The 26,853-nt window shown below is 41.5% G+C and overlaps 1 protein-coding gene across 2 annotated transcripts in view; it reads left to right on the forward strand.

Annotated features, from left to right (window-relative positions):
• The window catches only part of MSH3 (mutS homolog 3), a 324,355-nt gene that overhangs the window by 187,081 nt on the left and 110,421 nt on the right, over positions 1-26,853 (forward strand). For both annotated transcript variants that reach the window (XM_088443712.1, XM_088443713.1), the window contains exons 14-15: positions 23,712-23,899; positions 23,999-24,167. In XM_088443712.1, coding sequence (XP_088299838.1) covers positions 23,712-23,899; positions 23,999-24,167 — 357 coding nt within the window. The remainder of the gene's footprint in view (positions 1-23,711; positions 23,900-23,998; positions 24,168-26,853) is intronic.

Consider the following 26,853-nt stretch of genomic DNA (forward strand, 5'->3'; position numbering starts at 1 on the left):
TATATACACACTGTGTATGTATGTGTATATATACATATACATACATACTGTCGTGGCACAGCATGAATTAGGGTCTCATAGTGCTCTTCACTACACGGAGTAACTCAAGGGCACGTCTGAAGTGTCAGATGGAGCTGGAGAAGAGATGTTCATGTTGGAGGTTGCGACACTGGCAGTCACCTCTGTGTCCTAGTGCCCATCAGAAGTACGGCAGTAAGCACCGCAGAGTCAGCGCAGAGCATGCCTCCAAGCAAGTGCACCAGCACCATTACAGCCTCAGAGAGGAGGCAGCCGGGGACTCTGGCCAGCCTGCATCCACCTTCTTGTTGCGGCCCAGTGCGGCAGTGTACTGTTACGCCTCTGCTGTATGTACATTTGCTGAGTTAATTGCAGTGTGTTGCTCAGTGGTTGGCTCAGCTGTGGCAGCTGGCAGGTAGGGGAAGGGCGGCTCCTCCTTTCCTCTCTGGGTTTTCACGCTGGGGATGGTCACGAGATTGTGACATTAGATCCCCATCAGCAACTTTGCCTTTTATTCTACTGAATTTTCATTGGAAATGTATCTAAACTTAGAAAAGAGTGGAGAAGTTTCCTATAGCTATAGACAATTTCTCCACTCTATAGAAGGTTTGATAGTTCTCACCCTTAGACTGGCTTTGTTTGGAAATTTGTGTTTCTTTGTCTGCCTTCTCTCCCTCATTGTCAGTCTGCAGATTTTATTTCTTCATACTTTTTGCACAATGCTGCTGCGTACTCAAGCTACCATCCAGCATCACTGGTTTTCTCTTCCATTTAAGTTTGTAAATATCTTTTAAATTGTTTATATAAACTTTGTTAAATGCTTCCAATTATCCTCAACATTTATAACCGTAAAGGCTGGAAAACTGAACCTGTTTATTGAACACTAAAAATATCAGTGTATATTATAAAAGACGCCGTCAATCTGTCCACATCCAGTCCCTCGAATAAGAAAGTACAATTACTTTCATGTATTTACTTTTACATGTCAGAACATAATCAGTAGACATAAAGTCCTTACCATGTCCTAAATTTAATAAATCGGATCTCAAATAACACACATTTTATTTTCTCACTATTTATTCAACATAAAATAAGACAGAATGCAGAAACAAGAGTGTGAAAAAGTACTTACATCCCCGTATTATGCAGTACCACCTCTAGCAGCTCTACCATGTAAGAGTCATTTTCTCTATGAATGAAAAGAGGCAGGTGAGAGATCTGGCCCTGTTAAAAATGCAGTCACTATAATGATCACATGTAAGGTGCGTTAAAAATAATCAAACCGCAAAAAAGCTTCCTTTTCTATGGACTTATCAATGGGATAATATTGATCACTCCATTCACTTCCCCATACGCATGTCATAGAAATGTGTATATCAGCATTTAAAGTCATTATTTGTCATCCCCTGCAGTTTTTGTGCACAGTATTCTGCAAGCTAATATTTCCAAGGGATGCGGTTAGAAAAAGTGACTATGCATCTTGCTATATGCTTTTTAAAAGATTTATTCAATTCTTAAAAGTAACAGTGTTAAAATGTAACTAAATAATAACAGGGAGGACCTACCTATTTTTATTCTTAACATTTGGTCCTTGGGTAGAACTCAGTGGTACATAGTCTTCAGTCATTAACAAACTGCTTTATGGGCCTGATGCAGGTTTGTACACTTTTAGCTTCTCTGCTGCGTATTTGGAAGCAGTAGACATGCTAAAATATGCTAATGCCGCATGGAGTGTCTTGTGTAAATAGACATATCCTGTTTGCTTTTGTGATACGCAGCCATTGGATCACTTGCGTGAACATGACGATAAAACTGAACAATAACAATATTTCTTCTTCAGGGTCCATAGGGCTCCACAGGAAGACAATGAGGTGTAGGTGGTATTGGAGGACCGGACACCAACAGCAAATCTTTTTTCTTTACCAGGATGCTCCGGTCCTGCCCCCTATACCCCGCCCACAGCCTGAAGGCAACTCCGTTTCATTGGTGTCCGTCAGTTTGGGATGCTTTTAAGCAGCCCAAGCTTTGTTTTAGGATTTATTTATTTTTTAGACACTCCTCTGGACGTCTGCACTGCTGCTCCATCACCCCTCCGCAGAACACAACTCTTGCCAAAAGCTACATACTCTCGGCAGGGCTCCGGGGGGACCTAGCTAGCAGAGCTCCTCGGACCACAGACTGCAGCGGGGACTCAAGGGGACCGGGAACCCGCATCTAAGCGCAGTGTTACCTCCAGTGTCAGGAGACAGACCGAAGGCGCTGACGTAGACACCGGTTCGTCCGGGACTCCACTAGACCACGAGGGCATAACTTTTACTGGCGCAGGGGATAGCTAAGACCAGGGACCCGGTGGTTGATGTCAGCATAGGGCAGTGATTCCCAACCTCGTTCCTCAAGGCACACTAACAGTCCTGGTTTTAGTGATATCCATGCACAGATGGTTAAATCTAAATAACTGAGGCACTAATTACGTCACATGAGCTCAAGCATGGCTATCCTTAAAACCTGGACTGTTATTGTGCCTTGAGGACCGTGGTTGGGAAACCCTGGCATAGGAGAAGACCGGTCCCTGTGGTAGCTCCCCCTATGGGATGGCCACAAAAGGTACTCCCTGCAAATCCAAGGTAGTTTTGCCATAGTTTCCTCACTCTGATCAGCTCTCTGATCTAAAGAGTGAAGCATGGTATACACCAAATAAAAAGTTTCAGCTGCCTAAACGCTTGATTTCTTTTTACCCTATTCCAGCTACTAATTGAATTAAATGGGAAGTTCCCCCTGCTGTAGATTCCCACTTGACACATCTGGTTAAGAACTCTACCTTACCTATCCATACAGCAACCTCCTTAAAGGAGACTACGGATAGAAGGATTGAAGCTTACCTAAAGTCTATATACTCTCTTACAGGAGCTATTACTTGTCCTGCTTTGGCTACGGCCTGGGTGGCAAAAGCCATTAAAAGTTTGGGCAGAGCCCCTAGTAGACGCATTTCGCTCTCATGCTTCTCGGGAACAGGTGTCCTACAATTTCTCACATTAGGGATGCAGCCTCCTAATTAAGAGAGGCAGCTTTGGATACAGTCTCCTAGCTTCCATAGCTTCTGCTACTTCCGTGGTAGCTCGCCGTATAATTTGGCTTCGGTCATGGAAGGCAGATTCAGACTCTAAAAAGGCTTTGGAATCTCTGCCTTACTCTAGGGAGATCCTGTTTGGCCCAGAATTGGACACGATTGTGACGACCTTGGCAGCTTCTAATACTGTGTTCTTGCCCTCTGCATCTACTACGAAACCTCGGATGTCATCCTTTCGGTCCTTTCTTTCCCAGGGAAAGGCTAAAGGTCAGTCCTTTCCACGGCAGTCGGCATCCACAAAGGCCTCCATGCCTAGGACCAAACAGGCATGGGCTACTAGACGTCCGGCTACCAAATCTGATGACAAGCCTTCAGCCTGACAGGGTGGCCCCCCCCCCTGTGTGCTCCCAGGGTGGGAGGCCGACTTCTTCAGTTCTCTCAGTTCTGGTGTCAGACCACCTCAGATGCCTGGGTGCAAGAAGTAGTCTCCCACGGATATGCCATCTCATTCCTGATGCGGCCCCCCAGCAGTTCTTTTGCACAGGCCCTCCTTCTGACCCAAGCAAAGCCCTGCTTTTCCAGAAGGCCATTCAGTCCTTGCTGCACTCGGGGTTAATAATTCCGGTCCCGTCATTACAGCGAGGGACGGGTTATTACTCTACCCTTTTCTTGGTTCAGAAGTCCAACAGGTCCCATTGGCCTATCTTCAACCTCAGGTCTCTCGAACAAGTTTATCAGGGTACCCAGGTTTCGTATGGAAACCCTACACGCTATCGCCCTGGCTTTGGAGCCTGGGAACTTTATGGTGTCTTTGGACATTCAGGACGCTTGCCAACATGTACCTATAGCGCCCTCTCATTAGTGATACCTCCGGTTTGCTGTCCTACAGCGACATTACCAATTTCAAGCACTGTCTTTTGGGCTTTCTACAGCTCCACGGGTCTTTACAAAGATCATGGCAGTTATGGTAGCCCATCTTTGTTGTCAGGGGATCACACTGCTCCCATACTTGGACGATATCTTGCTCCTAGAAAGCTCTCCAGAGGTTCTTAACCGCCATCTACAGGTAACCATTGCCTTTCTACAAACGCACGGCTGACTAACTGGAACAAGTCTTCCCTGACCCCTTCTCATAGAATGGTGCATCTGAGAGCATTCCTGGACTCTCAGGCTCAGAGAATTTTCCTGACAGCAGACAAAATCTCTGCACTACAGCACTGAGTGCACAAGTTACTCCACAGTCGCCGAGTGAGTCGCATTCTCACATGGGTCGAATGCCATCTCCGCAGTATTCATCCCGGGGATTCTCAATTGGGAAGTGGATTTCCTCAGCTGTCAAGATGTGCATGCAGGGGAGTGGTCTCTACATCCGGAAGACTTTCAGCTCCTGGTGGACAAATGGAGTCTACCAGATGTGGACCTCATGGCCTCACGACACAACCACAAGATTCCAGTGTACGGGTCCAGGACAAGGGACCCCGACGAAGCCTTTGTGGATGCATTGTCAGTGAAGTGGACCTTCCATTTGGCATACCTCTTCCCTCCAGTCTTCCTTCTTCCTCGGGTTCTTTCGGAACTTCAAGCAAGAAGGGGGCAGAGTCCTGTTGGTAGCTCCGGCTTGGCACAGACGCCATTGGTACACCGATATTCAAAGTCTCTCCATATACGCTCCACTCCAACTTCTTCAACGACCAGACCTGTTGTCTCAGGGTCCCTATCTAAATCCTTACCTGGCCCGTTTGTCTTTGACGGCTTGGCTCTTCAGAAATCCCTCCTATGGTCTAAAGGGTTTTCTAGTTCTGTGGCCTCTGCCCGACTTTATCACCTGATTTGGCATAATTATTTCCAGTGGTGTGCTACCAGAAACTATGACCCTCAGGTTTTTAGGGTTTCTAGAATCCTTGCCTTTCTTCAGGCTGGATTGGATCTCGGACTCCGTCTGGCCTCTCTGAAAGTGCATGTCTCTGCTCTGTCCATCTGGTTCCAGCGCAGAATTGCTTTACTGCTGGATGTTCACATCTTCCTGCAGGGTGTTCTCCATATACAACTTCCCTTTGTACCTTCTGCGGCTCCTTGGGATTTGTCAGTGGTTCGCCACGCACTTCAGGAACCCCCATTTGAACCCCTGGACTCAGTAGACGTCAAATGGCTCACTGCAAAAACTCTTTTTTTTTTCTGGCTATAGCGTCTGCCCATAGGGTATCGAATTTAGAGACACTCTCCTGTCGCTCCACATTTCTGATCTTTCTTTAGAACAGGGCTGTTTTTCAAACATGCCCTGGCTTCCTTCCTCAGGTGGTCTCTCATTTTGTCCGGCGTTTCACTCGCCAGACCTCTTGGCAGGTGAGGCCTCCTTGGATGTGGTCCATGCTCTGAAGATCTACGTGGACCGTACTGGTTCCATCAGGAAAACTGATTCCCTCTTTGCCCTATATAGATTCCACAAAAAGGGATGGCCAGCTAACAAACAGACGCTGACCAGATGGCATTGCATGACTATCTCACAGGCTTACACACAGGCTGGACTTCCTGTGCCGGCTACAGTATCTGCTCATTCTACTCGCTATGTGGGTCCTTCACGGGCAGCCCGCCGTGGTGCGTCTGCCGAACGACTATGCAAGGCCGCCACATGGTCTTTTGTCCACATTTTTCTTAGGTTTTATGCCTTTGATACATTTGTCTCTCAGGATGCTTCCTTTGGACGCTGGGTTCTCCTCTCAGCTCAAGAGCATCCCCCGCCCTTGAACAACTGCTTTGGGACATCCCCATTGTCTCCCCATGGAGCCAATTGAACCCTGAAGAAGAAAATGAGAGTTATGGTAAAACTTACCTTAGTTAACTCTCTTTCTTCGAAGTCCATAGGGACAACAGGGTACTCGCCCTGACGCACCTGGCTTCTGTGGGCTTCTTCTCTTGGTCACTTGTTTCCTTTTCTGTGTGAGAGTGTGATCCTTCAGTGTACCAGTCTTCTGTCTCTCCTATCCTGCTCCTTCCTTGGGCTTGTTAACAAAACTTGAGTTGCCTTCAGGCTGTGGGCGGGGTATAGGGGAAGGACTGGAGCATCCTGGGACAGAAAAAAACTTTGCTATTGGTGTCTGGTCCACCAAGTACCACCTACACCCCATTGTCTCCCTGTGGACCCTATGGACTTCGAAGAATGAGCGTTAACTAAGGTAAGTTTTACCATAACTTTCTTCATATCATCCAGTGTGTATGCTCTGAAAGACAAACGATGCGTGCTCCCACTTGTCATTATCGATATCCCCAGTCGGCTGTACATGCAGCCCGATCTGGGGATATCATGAGCAATGCCATGCTGCTGAATGTAGCATGGCCCCGCTCCGCCCACCCCCCCACGCCATCATTCTTTGCTGTATACACTTGCCCCCCGCCATTGACGATGTCCCTGCATACACCCATCGTCTAGTGCGTGTATGTATGCGGCTTTACCCTCAGATTTTGCACATGCAAGTACAGGTCCTGCGCATGCACCTATCAGCCACTTTTGGAGTGGTAGACAAACCATCGGCTGAATCGGACCCTATGTCAATTCACTTTATTCGCATTTTCTACATCGCGAAAACCTTATAAGGTGATTTTCATAGACAAGCTTCTTACATTGTATTTAAAGTATTTTTGCTCTCCCACTTATTCTCGCAAAGTGCCACCATAGTTTGTAATGGGGTTTGAGGTCTTGGACTTAGAGAGAGTTCATAGTGGACTCAATGATTGCAAGGCATTCAAGTCCTGTGGCGCCTAAAAAATTCCAAATCAGCAGCCCGCCTTCCTCTGTTTGACATTTGGTATGAGAGCTTCTTGTGGTGGTGAACTGCGTTTGATTTTTACCAAACACGGCCTTGTGCATTAACATCAAAACACTCCACTTTAGTTTTGTCTGTCCAAAGGAAGTTGTTCCAGAATTCATGTGCTTCGTGCAAATGCAAATTTTAAAATCTAAGCCAGTGTTTCCCAAACTCGTTCCTCAGGGAGCACTAATAGTGCTTGGTTTCCATTTTTCCTAGTTGGTGCACAGGTGTATTCATTACTGGCAGACGCATTTTAAAAGATCTCCAGGTGGAGCTAATTATTTCACTTGTGATTCTGTGCGGAGACCTGTAAAACATGCACTGTTAGCACGCCCTGAGGAATGAGTTTAGGAAACACTGATTTAAGCCATACTCCCAAGTTTTTTTTTTTTTTTTTAATGAGAGAAGGGCTACCCAGCCGTACTAGTTCAGTCTTTTTATGATGGTACAGGTTTTACCTTTATGACAACGTCCTGTTGTTTCCTTTTGTGCACTTGTCCTTTGTGCATCATACGGTCTGATCTTTGAGTGACTTTTATGGTATAACCACTTGTGAGTAGATGGAGAACAATTAATTCATTTGTCAAATTGTAAATAATTTATCTCACTGTACAAGGATGGATTTTTGAATTGTATTGAAATGTCATTATAACCCTTTCTGCACTGATGATCAGTAACAATTGCTTCGCTAAGATCAATGCAGATATCGTCACTCCTTGGCATAGTGTTAATCCTAATTTCTACACACTAAATGGATAACCATGTTGCTTTTATATAGTGGTGGTAGAACTTTCTGATGAAATAAATAATAATGTGAGCTTCATTAGCAGTACCTGACTCAAATTATCTAATTTGCATATATGGAAGCAGTAAGAATGTAATTAATTTTTCCATCATGTTGCCTTCATTTTTGTTGAATAATGGCAAAGTAAAATCAGTTATTGGTTAATTAATTGTTGCATGAGATTATATTTATCAAATTGTAGGGTTTGGTGAGGATAGATAATTATGACAAGTAGGGATATGTAAAAAATACTTATGTGAAACTGTGCTTCCTTTGTCACATGACTGTAAATGTCATCTACATGTATCCCAAAAGAGATCTTTTTAGTAGAGATGGAAGCACCCATGGGGCCCAACAACATCTGTCCTATCTGTAACCTCCCCCCAATGGGCAGCTCTGGGCACCTGTACAACTGATGATGTATTTGAGTACTCTCTTATAAATATAACCAGCATTGTTAATAGGTTATTTTAAACATTCTTGTTTTTACATTCAAAATTGGAAATTACTCTCTTTTATTTAAATTTTCAACCAATGGTGCCATTCAAGGATAGGGGGAGGAAATGGGTTGATAAATAATGTTAGGATGGATGATATTAAACATATAAAGGGAATTACAATGTCCTTAGTATTGTGTTTTCTTGTAACGGCAATGTCACATACATGTAATGACAGAAAAAGCATCAAATCATAGATTGCAGAGGTTGTTGGCGGGCAGTATGATCCAGTCACACAGGAATGTTGGCCTGGGGTCTGCAGGATGTGAAAGTGAAGAATGAGAAAATATGTAAAGTTCTGTGTGATCTGTTTAGACGGGATGTGATTGGGTAGGGTAGCCTATGGAGGTGGATGGTTTTGGAATTTGGTAAGCTTGCCTGAAGAGGTGCATTTTCAGGGAACTCTTGAAAGTTTGGAAACTAGAGGAAAGTCTCATTGCACATGGGACAGCATTCCACTGAGATGGTACAGCCCTAAAAAACTTGTGTAACCGTGAACGGGAGCATGTAAAGAGTGTGGATCAGAGACTAATATCTCGTGCAGAGGAAAGAGGTCTAACTTGGAGATATTTTTAGATAAGCAAATTACACCAGCATACATCTCTTTGCTTATCAGCCTTATGTGTAAGTAAAAAAATGTTATGTTGAATATGGTAGGTCAGCCTCAAAGCTGCATTCAAAATAGATTGTAGTGGTTAAAGTTTGTTTTGGGGGTGAAGACCAGTAAAAAAAACAAAAAGCCTGGCTGAAGTTAGTCCATTAAGTTGTGTGAGTCAAAAAATTAAATAACTGAAAATCCATGCAGTTAATTCAAATATGAATAAAATGTATTATTAAAATAGAAGGGGGTTACAGATTCAGCCCTTTCGAGTCACAGCTCAGGCAGACTCAAGATAAAGCTTCAATCCAAAAACCATAACATATCTCAACACACTTAATATGTATTCCCTTCAAACTATCTAGATTAATACATATTCATAACTATTCATAGCAGGTCACTCCAGTTTAGAGAAATCTACAGATATCAGCCTTTAAAGGTCTAAACACGGATGCATCTGCATGCGAAACGCTACGTTAGTGTCACAGGCGCTGACACTGTAACGTAGCATTTGCATTGCAGATACTCCCGCAGTCACACACAGAATATAGGCATGCAGCATATCATTTTAATCAGCAGAAGCTGCGTGTGCATTCTATTCGCATTGCTCTAAGAATAAGACGCATTTGAAGGTAAAAAGCCGCACGACAAGAAGTCGCTCTGCGCTACTGAGTCACAAGGCTGTCACGCGTTGTGTAACGCGACTTGTAGCGCACGGAGGATAGATGTATGAGGACACATCTGTATGCCTCTAAAACCCACCAGCGATCTCAAACACCTGTCCCACTCATATAGCAGCCTTATATACCTGTCCTACATCAATTAACCCATTTTCCAGCACTTTGTATTTTTTTCACCCCAAAAATGACAAGTCTTTATTGGCCAAATTAAGCTAATTACATTTTTTTGCCCAATTAGTCATTAAGGAGGGTGCCCCAGTGGTTCTGAACCAAGTCCTGACTTTTTTTGTCCAAAATAGGGGTTTTGCACAACTTTTCACCTGCTAAGGAGGTGGTGAAAACTTTTTGTGGCAAATAATATGGAGAATTCGCACTCGCCAAAACTTGCGGCTAATTTGATTGCGCGATGAGTACAAAATCGCACCATAAGCCAGAAAGCCGTATATCACAGCTAATTGACTTCTCCCCATAGTCTTTTGTTAAATCAAGTGAAAGAGAAATGTTTTTTGGAGGACTTACAATGAAATTAGTTAACTTCCAAACAGTATTTCATAGGGAGAAAGGTTCAGTGGTGGCTTTGGGGTGATGTGTAGACTATGTAATACCATAGGTAAAGCCGCTGGCCCGCTCATGCCATTTTTTGCTGCCATTTTTGCTTATTTATTCTAATGCTGTGTACACACGGTATGATTAAACAGGACGATATGAACGATATCATTATCGTTCATATCATCCTGTTTCTGGTCCCTTCAAACGACCAAACGAAGGTCGATGCGTGGGTCACGAATGGTAGATATAGATATCGACCATCGCCCGTGCAGGCAGGCCAACATGTTCGATACTGACCATGTTAGCCTGTTTACTATAGGGACCTGCGATCGTTGATCGCGGGGCGTTTTCGTTGTTGGGGGGTTGCTGCATGTGCTGGATCGAACATCTTATTGTTGTCTGATCATTACGTCACTTCGTGTGTACAGAGCTTTAGTTCCATTATTCCAATTTTTCCACTGGCCTATATGGCATGTGTAACTTTCTTTCTATATATACAGTATACATTTTTTCCACATACCATTGGTATCTTACACATATACCTTCAACCTCCAACTGGCTCCTATCTGCGGAGTGCAAATCATTTGCAGGTCTATTAGTTTCTGTTCATCAATTGCTTGAAATAATTGTAATTGCACATTCATTTCATTACAGTCATAGGTAGAGATTACAGCATGCATGACTGTCTCACCATCTTTTCGTTTTGTTTCTTTCAACTTCTTTGTTTAAAATGTTGTAGTTACACATTTAACAATTTATCAAAAACTTTCCTCCCACGTGATAAGCTTTTAGAACTAGAACCTCAATTTTCACTTGTAAATGATAACGGGACACCTAATTAGCGATATTACAACAAAATAACAACAAGAAAATAACTTAAGCTTCATTAGCCGGTAAATGAGTAACACACATAATATAGATAACCATTGTTTGTGCTTATATTGTTGTTGTTTTCAAATATTAAGACAAATGAACAATTATTTATATTTTGATATAATTACGAACCCACCACTAAAGTTTAAAACGCCACATATCTCTCCTTTTGATTCATAGCCCATGGGGGAAATAAAATCACAAAGAAAAATATTTGAGAACAACTTGTGTCTAGTCCCAAAGAAACCAAAAAATAAATAAAACATAGCAAAGAAATCTAGGACTGCGTGAGGGAGCTTCAAGAGAGGAGAGAGAGAAAAATGTATAAATTTAGGATTTATGCATGGTATGTAGGAAGAGATTAATAACTTTCTAGTATAGTGTTAAATCAGTTAGTCACCAAAGATAGGGGGCAGCCAGGTCGTCCAAGCAGGGGGGCGTCGTGCTGCATAAGGGGGCGTGGCCAGGCATATTACCTGGTGATGGAGTGGAGCTGGGGCGTGGTAACGGAATTGCGTTATTTTGGCCCCGCCCTCGCTACACAATGCCGAGATTTATTGTCATTGTGAAGCAGGGGGCGGGGTCATGATGGCGCATTTCAGCACGAATCACAAAAAAAGGGTGCCTCTCCGCCCCTTTAACTTTGCAACACTCTGGACACTAGTTTAAATGGACAGAAAAAGGGAACAAATTATTGAAATTACTTGAATATTACCTAATATTATTGCCAATATTTATTGTCTTCTATGTGCAATATTTTATTTTATTTGCTGGGACCCATGCAACATTGTATTTACTTAAAATTTTAATAAACAACATTCTTTACGATTTTATTTGGTATAATAATTATAAGCACTGATTGACTGACAGAGCGCAGTTCTTTTTTTATCTATTGAATAATAACAGTCATTCACAGTACACATAATACGTACAAATTCCTGATTCAGACAACATTGCACACTATCATGCAGATGCAGCTCACATTTCACTGGTCTGAAAATCCTTTAGTAGCATTCAGCGTCTTGACCTCCATGACCGTAGTCTACTATGTATTATATTTATTAGCTACAACAAAAAGTGCTAATGCTATCTGTTAACCCTTAACTGGGTAGGTGGGTAAAAATCACGTAAGTAGGTGGGGTGCTCACAACACCCAATAAAAAATAATTGCAGGTGAATCTATTTGAAAATAGATCAACTGTACATCGTCTATAGATTTACTAGACCTAGGAAAAAAAAAGTTAGAATAATCAATTTTGTAAAATAAAGTCTTTATTCTAAAGTCTGAAGCTGGGTACACACTAAACGACGTGTGTACGCAGCAATGCGACACATAACCCGGTTGCCGACGGGCCGACATATCGGGCGGTCCGTACACACGGGGCGATCTGGTGCCCTACCGCCCAATATGCCAGCCCCCGCTGCATAGCGATGCATGGTATAGTCAGCCGCATCGCTCCGATGCGTAGGAATTGGCCAAATCGTTAAACAACATCGTGTAGTGTGTACCCAGTTTTAGAAACATTTTTCTGTCCCATTGCTATGCTCAGTGGTACTGCTGAGATAAATAGTTTTATTGGATGTTTCTACTAATGAATATACAAAACAGAGCAGGATCTCAGACTTATGCTTAAGGCAGTGGTTCCCAAACCCTTGTGTTGGTGGTCCAGTAGCAAATAAAATGATTTTTAGTCAGTGTGATTGGCAGTCATTAGCACAGGTTTTGCCTATCAAAATATATGTGGACAAAGAGAAGCGCAGCCCTGTCAAACTCCACATAACTGAATATAAGCACTATTTATTTACTTTAAGTTTTGCTGAATTTCTCAATAAGAAATGTTTGGCCATGGGGTGCAGTGGAAAAAATGCTGAAACTTGAGGGCGCCGTGATTCCAAAAAGTTTAAGAACCTCTGGCCTGAGGTGCTCCACCCTTACCTGTTGCTTGTCTGAGCTTGCACCTCTCAGTACAAAGCTCTGTATCCTGAAGTGCAGCAACATTTTTACCCATTTCACTAGATCTAAGTCTTGACTAATGATTTTCAGTTTGTTTTGGGAAATGCCTTGCTAAAATCTAAATAGTCTGCATTAACTAGACCACATTGATTTTACCAAGTAAAAAAAAAATGTCTAGATTTGTTTGACATGATTTCCCTGCAGTAAATCCATGTTGCTTCGGGTCTTAAATAGTCAACAGGTTATTGTTTTGTCTTTTTTCCGCCCAAAAAAATGTTACTCTAATATCCCTGGTATATATTTTCAATATGTTTCTTCAATATTTCTATATTTTATTATGAAAAGTTCTGTGCCCTGATTATGTGAATCTTTTCCAAAGTATTTTATATTCCTTACTATTGCTTTTACAATAAAAACTATAAAAAAAAAAGGTCCATAAGACTTAGATCCCAGATTATACTTAACAAAATGATATAAACACAAGAATAGACAAAAATAGACCTTTCTTAAAATTACTTTATTAAAATAAAAACTCCCCCAGACCCTCATTAACCAAATTATTAACAGTCTTCTAGATTTCCAAGGTGATTTTGTTGTAATAAAAACTGAATCTTTTCTAGTAATACAAAAGGAAATGTTCCATATCTGTAATTCAAATGGAAATGTTCTATTTGTTAATCAAAAGCGACATTTTACATACTGTGGGGCATATTCAATTAGACGCGAAAAGTCTGAGAGGTTTCGCCTGCCATACTTTTCGCTGACTTCGTGTGTTTTGGATGCGAAAACTTTTTGTGCGCGGCCCCAACCTTGGTTTTTTTTTTAGTCCCCTTTTTCAATGTCACTCTTTGGGCTACTGTTCCAAAAAATGTAGGATTTTTTTGATGCAGGTAGCCTTTGGGGACAAGGTTGTCAGGGTGCAGGGTGATTTCCCCACCTTTGCACCCCAAAACTGCAATTCTGCACTTTTTTTCACCTGATTTCATAGGCGAATCTTTTTCACCTATACCTATGCATTGACTTTCGGCGTAGCCGAAAAGTCTTTGGAATTGAATATGGGAATACGTTTTCACTTGGCGAAATTACGTCATCGGCAAAACTTTTTAGCCGAAAACTGCTAATTGAATATGCCCCTGTATGTGTAATCCAAAGGGACCTGTTCCATATTTGTAGTCCAAAAGGAAACATTTCTTGTTATACTGTAATACAAATGTTTCATAGTTCCAATCCAAAAGAAAACTTTTTTTGGAATCCAAAGGGAAATATCATATTTCTAATCCAAAGGGAAATGTCTCTTTTATTCCACTGAAAATTTTCTTTTTTTTGATCCACTGGAAATTAAAAATAAAAAACACTGTGATCAGCTCCATTTGGAGCCACATTGTAAAATCATGCAAGAATTAATTGACCAAGAGTGTCAGTGGGTGGTAGGCCAATTACATGCGGTTTTTCATTCCATTGGCAATGTGAGGGACCGGCATTAGGCTGTGATCACACATCGGTAGAGATTAAATTAATATCAATATGGGGAAAAAATATTACCACTGCTGATTGGCTCCATTTATGTAAATGGGCCAGTACATTGTACAGTATTTATTTCAATAAGGTTTCTACTGTACATGTAACCTGATGAAATGAATTGGTCATTGTAACCGTTTATATAGATCAGTTAACTGTTTCAAGTGCTGTGACATGCTTTGGACGCACTGAAATGGAACTGGCACCAAAGATCCACAACACAGAAGTATGAATTAATTTGGGTTTGGACACACAGAATAGATTTTATTTCTACACAAGTCGCACTTGTTTTAAAGGTGCAAGCCAAGGACAGTGTTTGAATGCCAATGGGCTTATAGCATTAGACTAGGGGCCGTATCTACAGTAATTAGCTGCAGTAAACAGTTTACACTTATGCACTAATACACTTTTGGCGCGACTATTTGCACATGCAATTTCTTCATAGACAATGAGGGGGGGGGGGGGGGGGGCAGGTTAAAAGTTGTGCAAAAAAAACAAAACCCTATTTTTGTCCAAAAATGTTGAGACTTGGTTCAGAACACCTTGGACACCCCCCTTATAGCGAATTAGGCAAAAAAAAAAAAATTAGCTTCATTTGGCCAATAATGACGTAATTTTTGGGCTGAAAAAGTAAAAAGTGTTGGGAAATGAGGTTTAAAGTGGGCTTGGTATTTTGGGGGGCTGTATGGATGTGACAGGTGTTTTTAGGACTGTATAGGTCAAAGTGACAGGTGTATTTTAACATGAAAATATACATACACCCATTTTAATGCACCTCCAATTTTATCTACAGCATTTAATTCCCCCCCAAAAAATAATTTCTATCATTTTCCCACCTGTTAAAAAAAACGCATATAACAGGCTTTTGACACAAATGAAGAAACCCAATCCCTTAGATTATGGTCCCCTAACAGACATCTATACTGTTACCCAGTGTCAGTTTGACTTTTTGGGAGTACAGGCTGATTTCTCCATTTTCAACTGTACTTTTCGCACATTGCACAATGAATAATTATCGGACAAATGCCGCTCCACGTCTTTTGCAATAAGATTGTGCGAATAGAGACATGCCTATGTGCAAAAAGGGACACAAGTATTAACTTAACGTTTTCGCATCTAATTGGATTCTAGCTCCCTTCCCCCTTAAATAGAATAAATTACCTTTATGTTTGTCTGTTTGTTTTTTAGTATAGTTTTTTTTTTGATAATGCTATTTTCTGAGCACTTATTCTATCACTTTGAAAACCTTATTTATCTCTTGCATTTCCTAACATATCTGGCATACAGTTCTGTTACATTTGAAAAAGCTTATTCTACTCTTCCTGCTCTCTGCCTATTCATTCCCTCCTGGTGAGATTTCTTATTTCAGCCTTTCACAAATCTAAAACTTCTGTATTGGTGTGATTCTTCTTTACTGCTGTTGTATAATGAACTACACTGACCAAAAGTCATCAGACCCCCCCTATGTCCTTTCTTACAGACACATTTCACACTTCTCTATTTGTGAGAACAAAATCTAGGATTACTCCCTTGCTAGCTCCCTAACTAATTGCTTAGAGCATGCCACACTAGCCATGCCGAGTGTCACTACCCCTGGTTGATTTAGCAACTGGCATATTCCAGTCTAATAAGAGATATCTAAATTATGCTTTTGATTTGATTAAAATCAGTTATGTTAGCTTATTTATTAAACCAATAAACAAATTGTACTCATAACATTTAAAACCTTACTGCCTTTCTTTTTTTTTTTTTTTTAAATATCATTATTGCCATTAGACTTTTAGTGGAAAAAGGGATCTTCCATTTTTTTCTAGCTCCCTTCCCCCTTAACTGGAATAAATTACCTTGAATGAATTGTCTGAGCTCCTTACTGGGAAACTGTTCCCTTAGTACCAAGCAGTCTCTTTTGAGCAATATTTTATCCAATATTAGGTCAGTGACCTTTCCCTTGTGATGCGGGCATGACATTGAAAAGACATAAAGTGAGTTTGCTTTTAGTGCTTTAGAGTACATTTTAGTGAGCTTGGGAGATATTCCTGCTGTTTATTGCAATTACTGGTCATGTGAGGCTTGCTGCATATATTATGTCAGCCAGAGTAGATATTAAAGAACTATGGCCCAAATTTATCAACATGTGATATTCTCGTTATCAATCATTACTAATCTTAAACCAATCGGCTCCTCTCGTGTATTTGAACAATCGTGCATGCATCGTACCACTTTAACTCTTTTTGTTTCACCTCTTTACCAAGTCTAAGCAGTACCAATAAGATGTATTAACATCTCATCTGCCGGAGCGGGGGAGTTTTCACTCCCCCTCCAGCGATCCCCGCCAGAACATCAGTCTAGTGCTGATGCGCTCTCTCTCCCTTCCCAGGCTGGCTTCAGTGGGCATGCGCGAGATATCGCAAGCATCTCGAGATCTCACATGCAGCCCAGAGCCAGCAGCCGCTGCAGCCAGGGTCAGTGCTGACCACCGAGCCCCACTTTAATACATGGGAGAGAAGCGGTATCAGCACACATAACGTGCGCTGATACCATACCTCCCCCATATCGCCGGGTCTTACTTCTCCCCCAGTGTACCCCTTATTAATTAGAAGATCATTATTACAAGCCACTTCAGAGTTTCCTAACATGACCTTAACGTTTGCAAAAGTTACATAAACCAGGAATCCATGGTTAGTGAATGCTGTTGCTGTGGCAGGACAGCTAATGAAAATCTAAACAAGAATTGTTAAAGTAAATTTTATTATATGCCCCTGAGCACACCGTGCCTTTCATATAGCTTAAGTAATGAGACAAATATATGTGCGATATGCAGTGGGTAACATCTTTTGACATGACTGTGGACCTTAATTATGAAGGGCACTGAATGTGCAGTGTACATTGCCTCGGCCTTGTTACAGATATGAAATTAGAAGTGTGTTTACATTACTGAAGTGGTGAAATAACACTGAGAGACACTGTGTAAAAGTGTTAATGTCACACCAATGTTGAACCTCCTACCACTGTAGAATCAACTTTTTCCTTAAATGAAATGTTTGTGGTTTTCTCCTCAAATACTTCACAGTTTACTCTTTTATGGCTTACTTAAGTGGGAGAGTTACAGATATTGGAACTGTATATGGGGGAAAAACGACAATTAAGTGACAGTAGCACTCAATAACTCAGTGCTCTCAGAAGGGTGGACAGAAAGAATCATAGTCGTTGACTCTAAAGGCGGAGTGCCCTGCTTGTGAAAGCATACAGTCTAGGGGAGTTGGGGTAGTAACTGGGAGGCATTGGAGACATCTTTTTAAAAACATTGGTAGTGCCCCTTCATATTACTTAAAAATGACATGCTGGATAGAGGGAGGAGAACTGGGAAGAGATGAGGAGGGACGACATAGGGTGTGAGGAGGGAAGCCAGGCTTTAATAAACTGATGTGTATTTGGGGCATGATTAATCCATGCAGGATTTTTAAACAGTCTGCTAGGATGAGAAGGGAAGCAGCATGACAGAAGTCTCCGATCCAGAGTAGGTGACTGAGCATCCCTGAAAACGTGGTCCCTTCACACCATTCTCTATAAAGTTGTAGTCTGTCCCTGGCACTAGTAGAGGGAGATGATGTAAACACATGTATGCTTAGCATTCAGCTAGGTGAACTCTCACTCCTGTCATTGCATTCTGTCTCTAGACAACAAAGAAATATACCAGCCATGCTGTACTTCTCTAATGAGCAGATGCTGTTTCTGTCACCATGGGCTGATAAACAAGATTTTTCTTTAGGTTTTTATCTTATTAACCACATTACACTTTTAAGGAAAGGGAGCGATATTAAACCAGCATAGATATATTTTAAAATTGACACAATGGAATCTACCATATGTTTGAATCATAAATACTTGAAAATTAATCTATAAATTGTATGTTAATTATAGTGGATGAAATTGTTGCAATACAATAATTACTCTATGGACTTTTCTAAAGTTCATAAAAAATAAATAATATTGTAATTCTATATATAACTAGATTTACTGCTATAAATTAGAGGCAAATCCACTTTTCTAAAAATTTTCCTAACCTAATGTTTGGGTAATGAAGATTTATCATCATTACAGATAAAAATAATTCCTGTCTAGTTTAGTTAATTGTATTGTGCAGCACTTAGTGGAAAATTATAGCTAAAGTACAGGTTGATCTTATGTAAAAGACCGATTTGTTATGTTCACGTACGCATATTCAAAAGTTTCTCCTTTTTGGCATTTGCTAAGCTTGTTAGAATTATATGTTCTCTGGTGACAGATTTCTTTCCCGTTCATCATTTGCAATGTTTTTAAGAAAATTGTTACATTACTTAAACCTAGGCCCAAATGTAATAGCCTGTGTTTTGCAGGCATTATTCGCAATTTCAGCTATAGAGCTGCTAGATTTAAAGCACCAAGTTTCTTTTTTAGGCCTTTTTCTAACAAGAAATTGTACACATGACAGCATAGAACAAGTACTGGTATATAATGCATGGAAACATGCTGATTAGTATTAAGGAATCTGGGGCCTGATTCAGATAAGTATTGTATTGCACAGCTGCAACCTGTTTGATCAATCCCCCTCGCAACGTTTATTTAGAACATTCTTCACAACTGGGATGAGCCTTTGTTAAAAATAATTTGCTTTGTTTTCTCCAAACATCAGATTTCTCTTTTTATCTCATATGTCCACAGACATTTTTCATTATTCTTCCAAACCATTGCAGTGTTCTTTCATATTTGAGATGAGGCATTAGAGGTTATGTAATAGGTTCCGGGGTTATGGAACGATTAAGATTTCAGCAAGTCCTCCGCTAAAGGCAATCAGTTATACGGCAAAACCAGCCTTTAAACTGATTGTTGCTTTAAATTTAGCGACAATCTCGCTGAAATTATGCCGGTTCCATAATCTCTGAACCTATTACATAACTCCCATTGTTTCTTTTTGGACACCTTGATATATTGCCATACATGCTACGCTGATATCCGTGGGGAATAAATCGCTCTGCCTCTCCAAGAGGTAACGGCTTGGTGCAAATATCTGGAAAGCCAAAGGGAAGGAGACTGGCAGACAATGCTGGAAATGCTGGATAATAGACGTCTCACAGTGGTGATCCAGCTGATCTGATACTCTGAGGAAATCCCTATGGGAAGAAACGCGTCAGGGTATCAGATCAGCGGTTTCTGGATCACCACTGTGAGACGTCTATTGTCCAGCATTTCCAGCATTGTCTGATTTGCAACACATTACAGATATCATAAAAGGAACATCACAGACCTCCTAGTCAGTTTAAACTAGCTAAAGTGCTGCTTTTCCTGACTGATTTGCAGCACACTGCAGATATCATCATAAAGTATGAATCTATTCATACGGGGGATGTCTATACCAGTACTCTCAATAACCAGCACTTGATTATCACTTGATATAAGCATTGTGGTGATTCAAATAACCTGTGATTTTTAGCTACATTGTGTATCATTGTATCACTGATCAACATCGATTGGTTATTTTTATCATATATTGTATTTTTTATGTGCTTCAGTGGCCACTGACGTTTGATATATTGTATTTTATGTATCTTTGTAATTAAATAGATTTATTGTCCACTGACATAGCTCATTCAATTAGTTTAATTTTCTAATTAAATTCATTCATTATTGATCATTTTAAATAGTTTTTAGGTATATCTCAGCGCTGTTCTCATTCTTTCTTTTGTTTCTCTATGGTCAGCAACCAAAACAGCAGCTTGATATACCTGACAAAACACTAAATTAGTGTATTTATATCTTGTGGTCCTCTTTTGCAGCGCCATTTGGCTGTATTCTTGTTTTATACATTGTGAGAGAGACCCATAGATCCTTAGCTGTTAGAGCAGGCCTGGCCAACCTGTGGCTCTCCAGCTGTTGTAAAACTACAAGTCCCAGCATATCCTCCCACAAATCAGCTGCTAAAGCATGCTGGGGCTCATAGTACCAGGAGGTTTTAGTCGCATTGTTCACAAAGTCTTGTAATGGATAGCCGGCAAGGACCAGCGATGCGCGTGCACGCTGGGTCCTTGCCGACCCCGACTATCAACTGAACATGCCCATCAATCTGACGACACTCATCAGGTTCAGGCACCACACTTCGGCGTCCTGAAGGTCTGAATGTTAAATGGTCAGTCTTTCAGGTCGCCTAGTGGATAGGCCCCTTTAAGCTGGCCACACATCTAAAGATTATCTGTCCGACCAGCCAACTAGTTGATTGGTTGTAATGAAAATCTGGTAACGTACGGGAGTAAATGGTGATCAGCAATTGTGTGCCCATTATGCAGTGCCACCTGTATAAGAGCCCCTTATGCAATGTCCCCTTTATTAGAGCCCTCTACGCAGTGTTCCCAGTAGTGTCCATTATGCAGTGCCCCCAGTAATGCCCCTTATGCAGTGCCCCAGTAGTGCCCCTTATTCAATGCTCCCTGTATTAGAGCCCCTTACGCAGTGCCCCTAGTAGTGTCCATTATGCAGTGCCCCCTTTTTAAGAGTCCTTTATGCAATGCCCACTTTTTAAGAGCTCCTTATGCAATGCCTCCTGTATTAGAGCCCCTTAGGCAGTGCCCCCAGTAGTGCCCATTATGAAGTGCACCCAGTAGTGCCCCTTATGCAGTGCCCCCATTAATGCCCCTGGTAGTGCCCCTTATGCTGTGCCCCCAGTAATGCCCCTTATGTTGTGCCCCCAGTAATGTCCCTTATGCTGTGCCCCTCCCAGTATAGAACAGTCCCCACTTACCTCTCTTACTTACCTCTCTTCACGCTGGCCGCTGGACACCGCTCCCGCGTAGATGTCTGCCGCTCTCTGGATCTAACTAGATCAAGCAGGACAGGCCGCTCACAATGCGGGTGACGTCATGCATCACTGGGAACTCTGTCCTCTAAAGAGATCAGAGGCTTCTCTGATCGCTTCAGAGACCAGCATTCCAAGTTTAAACAAAAATATTATGTGGGCCTGTCACCCCTGCCGCGATCGGAGCTGATCTCCGATCGTGGCACGGGTGACTGGGCCGCATAATATATGTATTTGGGCCCACATGGTTGGGCCACATAAAATGCTTCCTTGGGACATGCCTGGGCTAGAGTTATTAAATTTTTTAAGGAGCACCAATTGATTGAGTCTAAGTTGGTTGATATAATGGCCTTCTATGTAAAATGAGGAATGATATTTTACACATTTAGCTTAGAATAGGAATACACTCTTCTTACAGATAGTTGTATTGCTCGCTTATAATTTGCCACACTGACAGCTGAGAACCTACACTATAGAATCCCATGCAGTTGAGTTACAACACTGAATTACTGATTTCAATACACGTGCACACACACAGTTACAAACAAGTGTTTTTTTTTATACCATTGTTGCTACAGAACACGTACGTCTTTCTGATTAGTTACCATACAGTACATAAAAACAGTATATAAAATGTGTAGGCTTTAGTTTATCTGCAAATCTGCAACATATATATAGTATACAAATATGTCCACATCCATCTATCCTCCGTGCGGTACAAGTCGTGTTACACATAAAGAGTGCAGTGTGTATCGGTAGCGCCGAACGTCTTTTCATGTGATTTGTTCCCTTCATATGCGTCTTAGTCACACAGTGATGTGAATAGAACGCACAATCAGCTTCTACTGATTAAAATGATATGCGGATTGCCTATATTCTGTTAGGCTGCGGCTGCCCCCCCCCCCCCCCCGCAGCCTAAGCTTATGAGTTAGGGTTACGCACTAGAAGGAAGGTTAGGCTGCGGCTGACCCCCAGCCCACCCCGCAGCCTAATCTTCCTTCTAGTGCGTAACCCTAACTCATAACCTTAACCTCAATACTTACTGTCAGGATGCTGGCGCCTAGATTCTAACTGGTGTTGGGATTCCATGTCCGGCATCCCGACAGCCGGGATTTAAACTACATCCCGATTAAAGTTGTTTGACTGGTATTTTGCATAACTATTTAAATGAGCAGGCTTGCAGCTAAGATAGTTAAGCTACATTTTTGTTAACATTAGTAGATGTGCACTTTAATAGATAAAATAGCATATAATGTGTTTTTCTTTACAAAGCTGCAAAAAAATACAGCACAATAAAAATAAACAGTCCGGGTAGATACTGTTGAAACTGGGAACCAAGCCAAAGAGCTATACTTTTTAAATGGGTACACACCATGCGATGGTGCTATGTGATGTAACGATACATCGTGCGCGCCGTACACATCCGGAGTTTGACGGTGTAGTCGTCGTTACCTGCTGCATGTAACAGCACCGTGTCGTTCATTGCATCATCCCATCTGCTGTGCAGAATAGCAGATGGAACAATGCAATGAACACCAGATTGCACGTGCACACTATACGATGTGGTCAGAAATAAAATTATGTTTTTGACTAACAGCTTCTGAATGTTTTGAAGAGTTGTGACAATGTGATAAGTAAATGCAGTCTTGACTGCCTAGTTCTATTGTAATTAATAGAGAAGGAAGAGCATTGTGAGATCTGGCTACTATAATTTCAAAGTAATTTGATAATATATCAGCTGTATTATCCCCAATATATTTTGGACACAACTACCAGAAAGTATCAGCAAAGTTACTAATAATTAATTACTTACACTACACTTATTATAAGAATGTGACCACAAGCTTTGCCCTGGTAAAGCAAAATGCAGACACATTTGGTAAATATTTATACATTTACTTTAAGACCAGAATGTCTTCGTAGAGTAGGACACAATTGTCCTGAAGCAGACTTATCCACTACCCAATTAAACAGAACGATAACGACATCGTTATCGTTCAAACCCATGTTAATCGGGCAGCTTATTGTCAAAAATGACCAGCGATGCGCGCTCCCACTGGTCGTTTTTGACATCTATCATCGCCCGAACATGCTGGTCAATCTGCCGATAACGACAGATTGGCCATGTTCGGAGATGAGGGAGGGTCCCTACACTGAACGACTGATCGTTCAGTCCAGGCACAGCACAGACTTCACAGTCTGATAGTGGATACGCACCTTTAGGGTCTATTAACCTCCACACTGTACAAAATCCTCAGTTGGCTCTTTTCCAATTATAACCTGCAGGTTCTACGGTCTCTCCCCAACAACTTTGCATGAATTTCCAGTTGTTTAAAAGGGCATTATATTGATGCTGTCCAAATCTCAAATGTTACTGCAAACAGATGTGACTAGAAGCATTGCTAGTTACAGCTTTGTAAGATCAATACATTTGATTTGGAGTTTAAAGGTGAATAAATTTGACAGATGTTCTTAACAGATCAAGTGTGATTGTGTCTGGAGTTCTAAGCTAAATGTTTTATGCTGCAATTTTCTTTCCAGTGTTCCCCTCAGGAGTTTTTCTTAATAATCAGCACCTTGCGCTTCTTGGAAAGCCATCTTGAAGCATTGATTCCTGCCATTAAATCGCAAGTTCAATCTACTTTGTTGAAAAAGATTTTCACAGAGGTCCCACAAATTCTCAGCCCAGTGCAGAGGTTTTCACGGGTTTTAAATGAAGATGCAGCCAAGTAAGTTGTGCTTGCTTATAGCCGGCTACAGAAATGCCACAAAAAGATGCAGGATGAAGCCTTCTCTGTGCTGTTTTTGTTTGTTTTGTTTTTGTTTAGGACTGGAAACAAAACTCAACTTTTTAAGGACCTCACCGAGTTTCCCAAAATAAGCCAAAGGAAGGCTGAGATCCAGGAGGTGCTCTCACAAATTCTAGGACATCTGACAGACATTCGTAAAATATTGAAAAATCCTTCTGTATCTTATACTACAGTGTCTGGACAGGAGGTAATGATACAATTAATAATAAGAAATGTATTTCTTTGTGTTTCTACCATTCTCTGACCTTTTGTGTTCTGAAAGCTTCAGCGCTTCCGCAAATAAAATAATGAACCCTCAACATAATCTATACCTGGCTGATGTACCAGAAGTAACACTATGCATTAGATTGAGCCACATATTCCCCATCAATATTGCATTCGCCTAGACATCATTGTCCTTGTTCATTTTATTATAGGCAATATCAATTTTGCAATTTGCTATAGGAGTACTCTAGGCTCTACAGCCTTTTCGGATAATTTGTGCCTCACCCTAAAGACTTCCTAGAGCAGCAGATGGGTCACCTTTATATGCAGTAATTATTTCTGTATCTACATTATTCAGCATGTACACTCCTTGATCTTCTGTCAAACTGATTTTCGACACAAATCATAGATGTCACAGTCATATCTCGACTCTTATCCTTTAAGTGTTTGTAACACCACAGACCTTTCCGCAATCTGCACCTATCAACAGAAAGTTTGACCTTTAATACTCAGCAAGACCATTAAGAAAAAGGCAATTGCAATGTAAACCTGTGCAACAGGAGCTTCTTACTAACTTGCAATATAAGCTGTTCACTAGCATACTGCCAAGGGCTATTGTCTATTCATCCACCGCCTTCCCACCTCCCCGCATACTGCCACCTCCCAGTGAGGGCTGGGCAGTACACAGGTTACACACACACAATGGCTGATGAATGAAAAGGAGATGTTCATTACACTTCTGGAATTCATACATTTTAGTCCATATTATAAGATAAGGTATATTACATTCATCAGGGGTTAAGGCCCTTATAAGAGGCTGGAGTTTAGTACACTAACCAAGATCTCCTCATCAATCTAACATTAAATGTTAGCTGTTCAGATTAGCATTTCCTGGTTCTCACCAAAGACTACTGGGCACTAAGCTGGTTTATAAAAGATCTCGGTGTTCATACTGTGACTTTCTGCTATGTAGAAGTGATTATAAATCTGAGATTAGGGATGTAATTAATGATCATTTAATGGAATGTATTGATATATTTGTCTATATTATGGTTATTTGGTTGTTTGCCAGTTGAATATAATCTTAGCCTTCAGCCCAAGCAGCTCATGTAAGAATCCTGTAAAGTCTGCAGTGATCGTAAATACACGCTATAGCGCGTATTTTAACCGGTATTAAGGACTGGGGGACTCCCTTTTAATGACTGCATGGCATAAATGTGTAAAAGGCATTACTGCACGGCATAAATGTGTTATAAGGGGCACTTCTGTGTGAGGCAACATGAATAAGGCCTACTATACAGTGAAAAGCTAAAACAGCTATCCCCAACCGTGGGCCGCAGTGACTGGTATGGCATGGCATCTATTCACACTGCTTGGAGAGCTTGAGGGCAGCACAGCATCTCATTGAGAGCTGGGCACACCACCCTACAGTGATGAAAAGGGAACGCATCTCAAGGACACTTCTCCTTTTCTAAATGACCTAACCCCTTTTTCGGGCACGTTTCAAAGGCGCGCAGAGTGTCCCTTTCTGGAAGGCACCCCCTGCCTACCCTAACAAGATGACTAGGGTATTGCAGCAGATATCTGGAATATCTGCTGTGGACTACTGTACATACATACCGGTAGTTTTTAATATTTATATACCACCTCAGAAAATGGTTGCCTTCTAGGATATACCACATATATTCTTTGATAAATATGCCTCTTATTACCTAAATCATTATTCAAAGGCTAACCATATTATCCCTTTAAAATGGGACACTCATGAATTCATTACACAGGTTCTGTGGCTGGCTGACTTCAAGGCTGGATTTCACCTGGTTTTAATGAGCCACAGAACCTGTATAATCCATGAGTGTCCCAGTTTAAAGGGCTGATATGGTAAACCTACTTATTCACTATGGGTTTTGTGTACAGACAAGTCATATCACCTGTAAGATCATGGAGGCATTAGACATGCATTTTATGGGCATGTGGTGAGGTCTGAGAGGCATATGGGAAGCTCTAAAGCATAAATTATGATGGGACCCAGAAATGGTCAGGTAGGACCCCATTTTTTTAGGTGGATGATCCCTGGGACCCACATATTTTGTCACTCTGCGCGATTACTGGTCTGTATTCTGAAGATTTATATGCTATAGTAATACCAGCTTTTTATTGGTAATATTGTCAATTACAAACTAATAGTGGGACTAATGCAATCCACCTTATAGAATATTTTGTTGTCGTTGCCGTTAAGCTGGGTACACATTACACGATATGAACCCAGCATGACATCGCCGGAAACGGGACCCTGCATGCGGCAAGTGCATACACACTTGCCGATGCCGGGTCCGAGGGGGGAAGGGATGTGTCATGCTACATTCTGCAGCATGGCATAATTAGCGTCATCCCCTGTTGTCCCTGCAGCAGAGCCAACCGGCGATGTCGCTAGCGACCAGTTTGGGTATACACTAGACCAGTGTTGGCTAACCTTGACACTCCAGCTGTTGTGGAACTATATATCCCAGCATGCCCTGCCACAGTTTTAGCATGCCCTAATAGCAAAACTGTAGCAGTGCATGCTGGGTTATGTAGTTCCATAACAGCTGGAGTGTCAAGGTTAGCCAACACTGCACTAGACGATGTACCCGATATGTTGCTCCGATAAATGGGATCGGACAACATAT

The sequence above is a fragment of the Taudactylus pleione genome, unplaced genomic scaffold (assembly GCF_031769625.1).
Source record: "Taudactylus pleione unplaced genomic scaffold, aTauple2 ptg000333l, whole genome shotgun sequence".
Lineage (NCBI taxonomy): Eukaryota > Metazoa > Chordata > Amphibia > Anura > Myobatrachidae > Taudactylus > Taudactylus pleione.